This window comes from Cetorhinus maximus, chromosome 2 (genome assembly GCF_964194155.1).
Source record: "Cetorhinus maximus chromosome 2, sCetMax3.hap1.1, whole genome shotgun sequence".
Taxonomy (NCBI): Eukaryota; Metazoa; Chordata; class Chondrichthyes; order Lamniformes; family Cetorhinidae; genus Cetorhinus; species Cetorhinus maximus.
This window is the reverse complement of record NC_135880.1, coordinates 126,282,775-126,296,771: the sequence shown is the minus strand read 5'-3', so window position 1 is coordinate 126,296,771 and position 13,997 is coordinate 126,282,775. Positions and strand designations below refer to the sequence as shown.

Below are 13,997 nucleotides of genomic sequence, written 5' to 3'. Positions count from 1 at the left end.
TTTTTAATAGAATGTAATGTTTTAATTTCAAGGAGGAGAGCTTATTCAGTCTAGGCTTTGTTTCAGTTCCAACAGCTGTCTTGCATGATTGCTCTAGCGCACTCCATACATTCAGAATGGAGTATTAACCTACCTTGCTTGCAAGCAAATGGAGGAATAATTTACAGTTGATTATCAAGGTGTTCAATGGCCAGTGTATATTATATTTTCAAACGTTTATCTTAAGATACTCATTATTGATGAGAATATATTTATGAATTGATTCAAATTTACAGCTTTGCAAGGTAATCCTTACATTTTTCTTATTCACAAATTGTCATTCTCAACTCATTCTTAATCAAAATTGTGATGTTTCTGTGACAGCTACAGAGTCTGATTTATCAACATCAAATGCCCCGTTGATATATGATTCTTTTATCTTTGCTTCCTCTTTCTCTGATGCAGCAGTTTCCAAAGCAAATGGATTCACGATATTGATGCCACTTGAGAATTCCCCCTGTTGCAATTCATTCCTGGACAGCTTCTCCACAATTCCAGCTCCCAAAGAATCTCCAAGTACATTCACCATAGTCCGAAACCGATCCCTGAAGAAGCAAACACAAAAAGGTTATGGATCAATTGCAGATAGAGTATCTGTACAAAATGAAGTTGACTATTGCTGACCATTCTGTTTGTAAAAAGAAATGGGCCAGAATTTCATGCTCCCCTCTGGCCCTGGTGGGTTCTGAGATGGGGGGGGTGGACTGGGGGGGTAACGGGGGAGTGTGAAATTGCAAGGACGGGGTTCCCTCCGGGTTCCCACCAGCCCTGACCTCACAGCAATTTTAAGCCAGGGCGGGCAGGGCCTTGGATGGGAAGCCCGCCCTTGCCCCAATTGAGGCCCTCAAGTGGCCAATTAGTGGCCACTTAAGGCCTGTTTCCGACCCAGCCTCAATTTTTAGGCTGGTGGGCAGATGAAAGCTCGGTGGGGGGAACCCGGGAATAAAGCTCAATCTCAGGCGGAGAGGGATCGCCTCAATCAGATGTCGCCTTCTGACTGGGGATACCCTCCCCTTAAGGCTTGGTGGCCTCCAGACCTCCTTACCACCTCCCTCCTCGTATAATCCCCCATATCTGATCACACCCCCTCACAACCCCCCCAGGCTTTCCATACCCTGCCCGCCCTGTTACCGTTGACTTTTGCCCCAGTTCCAGGGACTTAGTCTCAGGCAGCTCCGTGCAGTGCCTTTTCCAGCCACTGCAGCCCTAGAGGGAATGGAGAGCTACCAGCCAATCTGATTGACCAGCAACTCCCCAAGGTAGGACTTCCTCCCGAGTGAGGGACAGAAGTCCCACCTTATGCCAATCAATGTTCGCTAGAGCATAAAATGGCAGCAGGACTGTTGGAGTCAGCGGGGATGTGTTCCCGAGCCTCCACCCTCCTAGAAACTCAGGCTATGTTTCTGAAGTAATCTGGACATCCATGATCTTTTGATACACTTTTGGAATAACCTACTGTAAAATGCTCTCTATTTAGTCTAAGCTATCAATATCTCGGTTGCCAAAAGCACTTTTTGGCATAGAGAGATCATTACAAACATTTTGGCTTTTGTGTTGCTATTCTTTTGAGTTCAGCATCAGTCACATTTGTAAGTGAATCTCATGTCTCCAAAGAACCTGATTGCACCTTTCTGCTGCTCAATATTTAGTTAAACAATAGAAAGATCCAGAGATCATAAAATATACTTGTGCATTCTGCTACTGCAATATTCCACACAGCACCATGTGCCTTCGCTTACCTTCAGGAAAGAGATCCTAGCAACCAAACAAATTGGTTTTATTTCACTCATAATCTTAAATAAACAGAATACAGTTCTCACAGTGAGATCTATTAATTTTGTTCCATAGAAATAAGAAGAATATAAACTTTACTGACGCTCTGATCAAAAGGAAACCTTGAAGCTAACTAATCAACAACAAAATAAATTTCTACTTTGATTATAAACTCTTAATCTGTCTGACAGACTGGTATAGAGAAAAAGATAGCTGTTGTTATGTTCAGTAGGTGTCATGAAAAGTTTCTGAGTCTTGTATAGTTGGACATTAAGGGAAGAATTTTCCTGTCGGCGAGTGGGGGCAGGGCCTGCTCGCCGACGCGTAAAATGATGTGCGCTGCGGTCCACCGAATTGTCAAAGGCCTATTAAGACCTGTTAAAAGCTAATCAAAACAATTAAATGAGCTGCCCGTCCAACCTTAAGGTTGGCGGGCAGGCTAAGAGCCCAGGCGGCCTTCGCATTTTTCATGAAACCTCACCCATGGGCGGGATGAGGTTTCATGAAGCGTTTTAAAATTCAATAAAAATTATTTTAAAAATTCATTGACATGACCCAGCTCATGTGACACAAAAACAAAAATAGCTGGAAAAACTCAGTAGGTCTGACAGCATCTGCGGAGAGGAATATAGTTAATGTTTTGAGTCCGTATGACTCTTCATCAGAACTAAGGAAAAATAGAAATGAGGTGAAATATAAGCTGTTTGAGGGGGGTGGGACAGGTAGAGCTGGATAGAGGGCCAGTGATAGGTGGAGGCAAAGAAGAGATTGCCAAAGATGTCATAGACAAAAGGACAAAGGGATGTTGATGGTGGTGATATTAGCTAAGGAATGTGCTAATAGGTGACATTAAGGGTAGAAAGCAGGACGAGCAAGGTGCAGATAGCCCTAGTGGGGGTGGGGTGGGGGGAAAGGAATCAAAATAAGCTAAAAGGTAGAGATAAAACAATGGATGGAAATACATTTAAAAATAATAGGAATAGGTGGGAAAAGAAAAATATATAAAAAAAATATATATATATATTTTAAAAATAACACTGTCACATGAGGGGACATGTTTTAATATTTTTTTTCCTTTACTTAAATTTTAAAACCTTAAACTGATGCCTCAGGGAGATTTCTGCACTCTTGCGTGCGCATGCGGGAAAGAGCACACCCCCCCCCTGCCAGCACAGGGAGCGCTCAGCGCTTCTGGGCAAGCGTCACGCTGGGCAGGCCTTAATTGTCCTGCCCAAGTAAAATGGTGGCACAGACCCAGTTGGGGGCACCGATTGGGTTCGCGCTCGCTCCCGTCTGCCCCCGCACAACCCGCCCAAGGGGGGGAAAATTCAGGCCCAAGTGTTTATTGATAACCCACAACTATGTACATTTACAGCCTGGGGTTGGGGTTCAGTCTTCCGTTGCTGGTCATTTTCCCCTATGTCTCCCACTCGAGGTACAGCGGTGATTATCTGAGTGTTTGGTCAAAGAGGAGCTTCTGTCGCTTGCAAAGAAATTGGACAAAGTAGCACTGCAAGAGCGAAGACAATTCAGAGCTGAAGTCGCAATCGAAAGTCTCTTTACTGGTGGGCCTCTCAGGAAATTGTAGTTCCATGTAGTTGTCATCAGAGGTTGTCTTGATCTCTTCTGCTGTTCTAAGGACAGGCATCTCTGCTCAAGAGAGAAAAAGATTGATATTGATGACGCACATGACATCGAATATCTGCTTGTGGTTTGAGGATCATGCCTATGACTGGAAATAGGTTCCTCCAGGCCCAAGCAGTGGAGTGCCTGTTGTTCATAACCAGCGGTCTCTCGGCCATGGTTCCTTATCTGACAGGACCCTAACACTGGCTCCCGTGTCCAATTTGGAGCAGCACCAAGCATACCTAAAAATGAGGTGTCAAGCTGGTGAAGCTACAACACAGGACTATTTGCATGACAAACAGCATAAGAAGCAAGTGATAGACAGAGATAAGCGATCCAACAGCCAACGGATCAGATGTAAGTTCTGCAGTACTGCCACATCCAGTCGTGAATGGTGGTGGACAATTAAACAACTCACTGAAGGAGAAGGCTCCACAAATATCTGCATCCTTAATGAAGGAGGAACCCAGCACAGCAGTGCAAAAGATAAGGCTGAAGCATTCACAACAATCTTCATTCAGAAGTGCTGAGTGCATGATCTATTTCGGCCTACTGTAGAGATCCCCAGCATCACAGACGCCAGTCTTCGGCCAATTCAATTCACTCCATGTGATATCAAGAAACGGCTGAAGGCACTGGATATTGCAAAGTCTACGGCCCTGACAATGTTCCGGCAATAGTACTGAAGACTTATGCTCCAGAACTTGCCGTGCCTCTAGCCAGGCTGTTCCGGTACAGCTACAACACTGGCATCTATCCAGCTATGTGTAAAATTACCCAGTTACGTCCTGCACACAAAAAGCAGGACAAATCCAACCCAGCCAATTACCGCCCCATCAGTCTACTCTCCATCATCAGTAAAGTAACGGAAGGGGTCATCAATAGTGCTATCATGCTATCCTGACCTCATTACAGCCTTGGTTCAAACATGGACAAAATAACTGATCTTCCGAGGTGAGATGAAAGTGACTACCCTTGACATCAAGGCAGCATTTGACCGAGTGTAGCATCAAGGAGCTCTAGCAAAACTGGAGTCAATGGGAATCAGGGGAAAATTTTCCGCTGGTTCGAGTCATACCTAGCACAAAGGATGATGGTTGTGGTTGTCTGAGGTCAGTCATCTCAGCTCCAGGACATCACTGCAGAAGTTCCTCAGGGTAGTGCCCAAGGCCCAACCATCTTCAGCTGCTTCATCAATGACCTTCCTTCCATCATAAGGTCAGAAGCGGGGGTGTTCGCTAATTATTGCAAAATGTTCAGCATCATTCGCGACTCCTCAGATACTGAAGCAGTCCATGTCCAAATGCAGCAAGGCCTGGACAATATCCAGGCTTGGGAAAGTTAACATTCACACCACACAAGTGGCAGGCAATGACCATCTTCAGCAAGAAAGAATCTAACCATTGCCCCATGACATTCAATGGCATTACCATCAACATCTTGGGGGTTACCATTGACCAGAAACTGAACTGGACTAGCCATATAAACGCTGTGGCTACAAGAGCAGGTCAGAGGCTAGGAATCATGCGACGAGTAACTCACCTACTGACTCCCCAAAGCCTTTCCACCATCCACAAGGCACAAGTCAGGAGTGTGATGGAACACTCCCCACTTGCCTGGATGAGTGCACCTCCAAAAACACTCAAGAAGTTTGACACCATCCAGGACAAAGCAGCCTGCTTGATTGGCACCACATCCACAAACATTCATTCCCTCCACCACCAACGCACAGTAGCAGCAGTGTGTACCATCTACAAGATGCACTGCAAGAATTCACCAAGACTCCTTGGACAGCACCTTCCAAACCCACGACCACTACCACCTAGAAGGACAAGGGCAGCAGATAGACAGGAATATCACCAACTGGAAGTCACTCCAAGTCACTCACCATCCTGACTTGGAAATATATCGCATTCCTTCACTGTTGCTGGGTTAAAATCCTGGAACTCCCTTCCTAACCACACTGTGGGTGTACCTACACTACATGGACTGCAGGGTTCAAGAAGGCAGCTTACCACCACCTTCTCAAAGGCAACAAGGGATGGGCAATAAATGCTGGCCCAGCCAGCGAAGCCCACATGCCATGAATGAATAAAAAATATAATTGATTTTGGTGAGGTGACTGTTTACTGAGATGTCTGCATTCCAAAAATAGAATCCAGGAATCCTGACCTCACCCAAGAAGCATGGAAAGGTCTCTCCCTGGTGGAGTACCTCAATCTCCATGGATTTTATTGAGATCTTCCGCCCTTCTAGGTGTCTCAGCTTTGCATGCCGAAGTATCCCAGGCCGTTGCAGTTTAAACACAACAATGCGATTGCCGGATATTGCTCTTGTCTATGAGGTCGTTTGGCTCCACAGTGCTTACATGGTTGCCAACCCTCATGTAGTCAGTTTAGTCAATGTCTTCCTTGGCCTAGAATCTCTCTGCCCCTTTGTTGCTTTACTAGCTGGACAGTTGGCTTGCTCTGTGCCTTGGCTTGCTTTCGCCATGTAAAATTAATTGGTCCTGTTGGCAGATTTCAGACTGACTATTTGGATGGCCTTTCTAGTGTCAGATCTTCCTTGGCCTATAGTATATCTGAAAGGGCATCGTCAGCCACTCTGACAACAATTCTGTCCCTTATGAGTTCTGACTTAAGGTCACCGTAGACACAGCCTTCAGCTAATCTGTATAATTTGTTTATAAAGGAGTCAATCAGTTCTCCAGGCTGTTGGACAGGTTTGTTGAATTTCGCTCTCTAAAAGTTTGTTGCTTCTTGGGTTAAAATATGTTCTGAATGATTTTAGAACTTCATCAAATTTATCTGAGGATTTGTTTATTCCTTGCCTCATAATAATATCATCAGCTATTATTAAAGAAGTTATGGCGGAGCATTTAGATAAATTCAAGGCAGAGTCCACATGGTTTTGTGAAAGGTAAAACATGTTTAACCAATTTATTGTTCTTTGAAGCAGCAATATGTGCTGTGGATAAAGAGGAATTGGTGGATGTGCTGCATTTAGATTTTCAGAAGGCATTTGATAAGGTGTCCATCAAAGGTAATTGCGGAAAATAAAAACTGTATGGGGTAACATATTGGCATGGATAAAAGATTGGCTAGCAGGAAACAGAGAACAGGCATAAATGGTTCATTTTCTGTTTGGCAGGATGTGACGAGTGGTGTGCCACCGGGCTCAGTGTTGGGGCTTCAGCTCTTTACAATTCATATAAATGAAATGGATGAAGGGACTGATGGCATTGTTGCTAAGTTTACTGATGACACAAAGATAGATAGGTAAGTAAATTGTGAAGAGGACATAAGGGGCAGAATTTTTCCGTTGATGAGCTAGGAGCGGGGCCCGCTCACCGACATGAAAATAATGCGGGATGACATTGGGGGGAACCTCCGATGTCATCTCGCCCCATTTAAATATTCAGGAAGGTGGGCGGACATCGCGATCAGCTGTCCACCCACCGACCTGTCAATGGCCAATTGAGGCCATTGACAGGATCATTAAGCCAGTTAAAGGCCCTGCTCATCCGACCTTAAGGCTGGCTGGCAGGCCAGGAACCCCAGCGGGCTTCTGAAAAAACATGAAACCTCATCCACTGGCGGAATGAGGTTTCATGTCTGTTTTAAGAAAGTTTAATAAAGTTTTTGTAATATTTATTAACATGTCCCATCTTGTGTGACATTGTCACATGAGGGGGACATGTTAATAATTTTTTTATTATTCTATTTCTGAAGTTTGAAACAATGTCAGTGATCTCCCTGAGGCAGCACTTAGTCTCAGGGAGATGTACGCTCTTTCACGTGCATGCGCGAAAGAGCGCACTTTGACAGTTAGGGAATCCCTCCCCCCCCTGCACAGGAAGCGCATAGCGCTTCCCGTCAGGCGCCCGCTGGGCGGGCCTTAATTGGCCCACCCACTTAAAATGGCAGCGGGGCCCGTTTCAGCAGCAGCAATTGGCTGCCCATCTGCCGCCGAGCCAGTGGGGCCCGCCCGCCCATCAAGGGCAAAATTCTGCCCAAGGAGGTTACAAAAGGATATAGAAAGGTTAGGTGAGTGGGCAAAGACCTGGCAAATGGATTATAATGTGGGGAAATATGAGGTTGTCCATTTTGGCAGGACAAATAAAAAGGAGGAATACTATCTAAATGGTGAGAGATTGCAGAGCTCTGAGATAGAGGGATCTGGGTGTCCCAGTGCATAAATCATAAAAAGTTAGTATGCAGGTACAAGAAGTAATTAGGAAAGCTAATAGAATGTTATCATCTATTGCAAGGGGAATTGAATACAAAAGTAGGGAGGTTATGCTTCAGTTTTGCAGGGCACTGCTGAGGCTATATCTGGAGTATTGTGTACAGTATTGGTCTCCTTATTTGAGGAAAGATGTAAATATATTAAAAACCGTTCAGAGGAGGTTTACTAGGTTAATACCTGGAAGGGGCAGGTTGTCTTATGAGGAAAGGTTGGTCAGACCAGGCTTGTATCCACTGGAGTTTAGAAGAGTAAGAGGTGACTTGATTGAAATGTATAAGATCCTGAGGGGGCACAACAGGGAGGATGCGGAAAGGACCTTTCCTCTTGTGGGAGAATCTAGAACTAGGGGTCACTATTTAAAAATGAGTGGTCACCGATTTCAGACAAAGATGAGGATTTTTTTTTTCTCTCCCTGCTCCTAATTTGTATGTTCATATGTTCGAACCTACTGAATAAAGTAGGGCATTCTCTTGTTCAGCTTCTATCTTTTCTAATCCTGAAGCTATCATGTATTTTAAGAATCTTTTCCGCCAAAGTCTCCAATTTTGTGTTTGGTCCTTGGATAAATCCAAATTGGTCTGGTAATGTTGATATGTTGTCCATGGTTGCTTTAAGTTCAGGTGAGTATAGGTTTTAATGCTGTGCAGCTTTTAAAGATGGTGCTGCAGTAACTGTTTTTCAAAGAGCTTTCCCGTAATGGCTGTCTTTTGTCAGGCTCCCATGGAGGTGATGATCCCGACCTCCTTGGTTTTAGTTTTTTGCAGTAATTTGTTAAATCATGTTTCTCTTTACATCACACTGTGGGTGGTACTGTTTCCCAAACATTAACCCTTGCTATGCCAGACACCCTTGTACTACAATAGCCCCATAAGAATGAAGTGCATGAGGGGAGGGGGATTAGCCCCTGAACTAGCAAACAAAATGTGGCTGCCCAAATGTTAAGCCATCTGCTGGTTGCAACAAATGAACCAATGTCTGGTTGTTCAGGTATCATTAAAAAAAAAATCCATTACAATAACATGAAATGCTTGAATTTTACACAATGATCCACATCATTGTTTAATTAACATTCTCAAGTAGATATACCGTTTGCCTAATTTCATGTTTGTAAGCTAAAGTGAGCCAAAAATGTTACATTTCCCTGAATATTAATCTTTGAGAAGCTGAGTCAAACTTGGGAATATCATAGAGCCCTAAAAATTATATTGCTTTATTACAATGCTCCAAAATGCCATTGTCTGTTGTCTAGGATCTCTGTATGGTCTGTCACACCACTCTTATGCTAATGGTAGGAGTTGATGGTCTACACAGCATTTACAGCTCATTTGTAGTATATACATTAGCATTTTGCTTGCCATATAACATATGAAAAGTGAGAATAGTATTCTGAGTTGGCGAAATTATTGTGCAGACTGGAGGATGCCAATTCTGATTGAAGATCATAGCAGCCAGCTAGGGGACCGACAGGTCAGTAAAGGACACTCTTTGGTTCACTCAGATAACTGCTAGCTAATCTGAATTCCTCATTATATTTTTTGTGACGCTTTTCAAAAATGTTTAATACAGGACCACATAAGCAGCTAAACAAGGTTCCAGGGCACAGTACAGACATGGAGAAGAAGATGCCACAATTTCAGAGGCATGACCACTTTCCTCAATGAACTTGAGCCCAGAAGATGCAGACTGCTGGGTGCTGGTGGTAGAAATCTATCAAAATGTCATAGTTTCCAAGTTCTAGGCATATGGAACCAGCACTGAGTCATCCTCTCACCCCAGGATTATAAACCGATGCTACAAAAAATACAACTGACCAGGACAGACAAGGTAACACATTGACCACTATCCTCTTTCTTTTACTTGGGCATTTCAACTACCACCCTATTCATCAATTTCTAAAAGTGATGGTTATACGTTTAGCCTGTCACAAAGTGCTCTGACTAAGGAGCATTAACTTGGAATTTTAGAGTATGGCTACCCATTTCCCTAACTGTGATTACTGACAACTGTAAAATACCCTTCTTTCACTTTAACATGCTGATACCACTATATCTCTTACTTCAACTCTCCACTGCCACTTGGCATGCTTTCATCAATTGCCAGTCTTCACCTAACTTACTAATTCTGGTTGCAGGAGAAAATGGCACACAATACCCATGAGAGGTAGGCCGCTGGATGATACATCTCCATCCTGAAGCACTTCACAGCCTATGAAATGAAAGTCACTTGCTCCATGGAGAGGCCCTCTGCTCTTGCCATGGGAGGTGACATGATCAGAGGCATATTGCCAGCACCAGGTTAGTGAGAGAACATTATCGCTATGACATTTCTGTGACAAATCACCCATCCACACGCTTTGATACCTTCTGTTTTGTTATTCCCAAGTAGGTAAGATCCATTAATTCTTAGCTTGTACACTCCTTTCCTACAGATCCACCACAGCATCTTGAGTAACTGGTTGGAGGGTTAGGAAGATGAAGAAAAGCAACAGGGCATACTTTTCTTCATCACTGACTGTGATAATGGTGATGAGGAGGAACAGGATTATGGAGATTAGGCCACATAGGAGTCTATGCAGCATAATCTTCCCTATGTTCCTTTGATCTAAACTCCTCAGTTCCTCAATGTAATCCAGGGCATCACTTGCATTTCACTTCCAGGTGCCTCATGAGCAATTTGATAGCACCAGTGAGGATGTGGCACAGAGTGATTCACAGAGCATGTGGGAGCCAAAGGACTGCAAACTTTGTGAGGATGTGCCATATTCCCAGTGAAAGCTGAGAGGAACGCAGCCTATGGCTTTGGAGTTTTAGGACCCAAGGCCTGAAAAGATGAATGTTCCAAGAATCTCATCCATTAGTGCAGGCATTGAGTTCAATCTTTAAGGATGTGCAGCAAATGACAGATGTGACTCTTAAGTCTGCAGTTCTCATTGAATGCAAAACCCAGAAAGCTTTTTGTAGACATCAGGTGAGTTTACTTTCAGAACACCACACTTACAGAACCTAACAGGTGATATCAGACTACCCAGAAACTAGCTGCAGATATACAGTCGGGAGCAAGCTCCATGAGAAGAAGGCCACCTCAACCTCATCCTGTAGAAGATGAGCAGTCATCTCTTGACTGGCTGTCAGACTACACCCAGGAGAAATGAAAAGGACATAGGTAAAAGAAAATGACATGCAACTATCCAAGGGAAATCATAGTTGTAGGAAATATTAGTTTCTGTTCACTTTGTATTAATTGTATTTAAATTATATTTAATTCTATGCAGGTGGTGGCATTAACTGGGGATTCACTTGTGCCCTTTTAAAAAGGGACAGGCTGAAACTGTGATTGTTGGGTGAGGAGGTGCATGCTTGTAATGTGTAACTCTGTAAATAAAGGTTTATGAAAATATGTAAAGATTGGCCAGTTGTGCTATCCTTCACCACCTGTCTTTCTGGAGTATACCGCTTAGGACTTTAATCTAATAAAATAGAATGTGCACTGACATTGGGCTTTGTTATTCATTGTAGTTTGAGTCATCCTAAAAAAGAGCACATTTATTTGATGCTGCGTGTTAAATCAGGCAATGATTATTGACATGCTCACGCAGAGGGTAATTCTGTTGGCATGTTGTAAGATGGGTTGTGGACTGAGGGAATGATCATTTATTTGCAAGTGGGGAGAGCAACCTGCATACCATTAACATACAAATAACACAAAGTGGTGTCAAAGGTAGACTGTATTATTCAGAAAAGAAGACTTCAGTAATGAAATGCGTTCTAATGCCATATGAAGCAATAGCTGCAAATTTCAAGTTTGCAGGTTACTGTGACATTTACTGCCATTAATTATGCATACAATAAAGCTAGGGCTACCTCCTCAGTAACATTAACATCTAGATCTTTGTGAGTGGTGCAGTTGTGAAGGGTGCTGCAAGTTACAAATATATATAATGCTGCAAACCAACCTGCCTACGGAGCAACAGATTTATTTAAGGCCAGGCAGCTCGTCTTAATGATCAGCCTAGCAGAGGCATGTGCTTGTTGTAGCACTCCTCTACTACTGTTATTAGTTAACCATGGGAACAATGCTAAACTTTGTCATTCAGAAGCCATGCATTGGCATAATCGGCTTCCCTGGTGCAGTGCAGAAGGGCTCACTTTTGATAGATAAATGCATTGTGACAAGTCTGAGCATATTCCAATTGACATTTTGGCATATGCTATATGTATAATGATGAAGTGGAAGCTCTTATTTATAGAGTAGTTGAGAAAGTTTGCAAAGCAACTTGAGCACCATTGCTTGCATGCAGGACCTTAGGGAAGCCAGCAATCTCTTAAAACTGGATGGCCCTGTCTTGTTGCTGCCTTTCTATGATGGTCAAGGGTGATCAATTCCCCACCTGTTGTATAAAGTGTGACTGATACCTGAAAAATGCCTGTCCAGACTGCAGCCTGGCTAATATTGGAGAGATCCCATGGCATAACAATAGGCTCTTTTTTGATATAGATACTGATCCCACAGGCACACTGCCACATTTTGAATGATGTGGTTTTTTGACCTGCATGCTCTAGAATTATTATTAACCTAAATAAAAAACAGTAAAAATGGTGCTTTAAATAACATACATCTTGATCACTGAATACAATTCTCTTTTCTATTCCAGAATTATGATTAAAAATATATACTTTTCACAAAAGAAAGAATACTTTTATCCTCATGGACACTTACAGAAGCCAATCTACAGCAATGATCAGAGTGACATCATTAGCAGGTAATCCAACTGCAGTAAGAACAATCACCATGGTGACCATTCCAGCCTGAGGAACTCCAGCTGCTCCCACACTAGCTGCCGTTGCTGTAACGCTAGAAATAAATAGACATTTTAAAGTCCAATTGAAAAACATTATGATTATACCCTACATAATTTGTTGCTTTTACTTCTGTAAGAAAAATTGTAAAATGCTGTCACAGCTTGACACAGGTAGCATGTCTACCCTGAAGGGCTAAGTGGGTAATTATACAGGCTGGTATGACATTGAAACTGGGAATTACCTGATTTGTGGCGCTCATTCAGCCAAGGACAAAGATGGGAATGCCATAATTAGCCTGAGGATTCTTGGAATAATGAAGAAAAATAGGCTGTCTAAGTTTCCTGTTCCCTATGCTATCCAGTAATGCCAGCAGAAGTGGGAATTGGTTGAAGAAGCCATTATTCAGTCATCTATTTCTATAGATGATTCCCTTTAGTTCAATAGTTCATCAGTACTCATTGTCCGGGCTTACACATGAAGAATAGGCCTTTTTTTTAGGTACTAATGCACCTGAACATCAGAAGAAAAGAGATTGGGGAGAATAATCAGATGGAAAACTAGAGCAGGAACAAAATTCTTTCTCTCTAAAGCCATAATTCTCTTACGATTTCACTTGGATGGATTCATTACCTTTTCTTTTATACTGTATCTTAGAGTAGTTCAAATAAATTAATGTTTGTAGATTCTATAATCACTATTAATCCTTGCACTAAAAGATAGATAACATTGCTTGCCATATTTTATCACTTAATTGAGTACCATGAAATTGGACAAATGTTCACATAGGAACTGTGGTATCATAGGGTGAATTGGACTTGCTGAGGTCAATGGGAATGAGACAGTAGCAGCTCTAAAATCACAGTGCTACTCTTACCATCTCATTCCCAGTCAGATCCTGTCTGCTGCCATTCTGCACAATATCTTCACAAGGGTGGCCCAGGTGCTTGTCTGAAGTTCTTTTTTATTAATTCACGGGATGTGGGATTTGCTGGCTGGGCCAGCATTTATTGCCCATCCCTTGTTGCCCTTGAGAAGGTGGTGTTGAGCTGCCGTCTTGAACCGTTGCAGTCCATGTGGTGTAGGTACACCTACAGTGCTGTTAGGGAGGGAGTTCCAGGATTTTGACCCGGCGACAGTGAAGGAATGGCAATATATTTCCAAGTCAGGATGGTGATTGACTAGGAGGGGAACCTCCAGGTGGTGGTGTTCCCATCTATCTGCTGCCTTTGCGCTTCTAGGTGGTAGTGGTCGTGGGTTTGGAAGGTGCTGTCTAAGGAGCCTTGGTGAATTCCTGCAGTGCATCTTGTAGGTGGTACACTCTGCTGCTACTGTGTGTCAGTGGTGGAGGGAGTGAATATTTGTGGATGTGGTGCCAATCAAGCGGGCTGCTTTTTCCTGGATGGTGTCAAGCTTCTTGAGTATTATGGGAGCTGCACTCATCCAGGCAAGTGGGGAGTATTCCATCCTGACTTGCGCCTTGTAGATGGTGGACAGGCTTTGGGGAGTCAGGAA

General features: G+C 43.2%; 1 protein-coding gene across 1 annotated transcript in view; it reads right to left on the bottom strand.

Annotated features, from left to right (window-relative positions):
• Positions 1–200: 200 nt before the first annotated feature.
• slc1a1 (solute carrier family 1 member 1) overlaps positions 201–13,997 on the bottom strand; it is a 69,357-nt gene continuing 55,560 nt past the window's right edge. Inside the window, exons 11-12 of the mRNA XM_078569383.1 lie at positions 12,403–12,537; positions 201–584 (exon numbers count right to left, since the gene is read on the bottom strand). Of these exons, the coding sequence (XP_078425509.1) occupies positions 338–584; positions 12,403–12,537 (382 nt within the window). The 3' untranslated portion in view covers positions 201–337. The remainder of the gene's footprint in view (positions 585–12,402; positions 12,538–13,997) is intronic.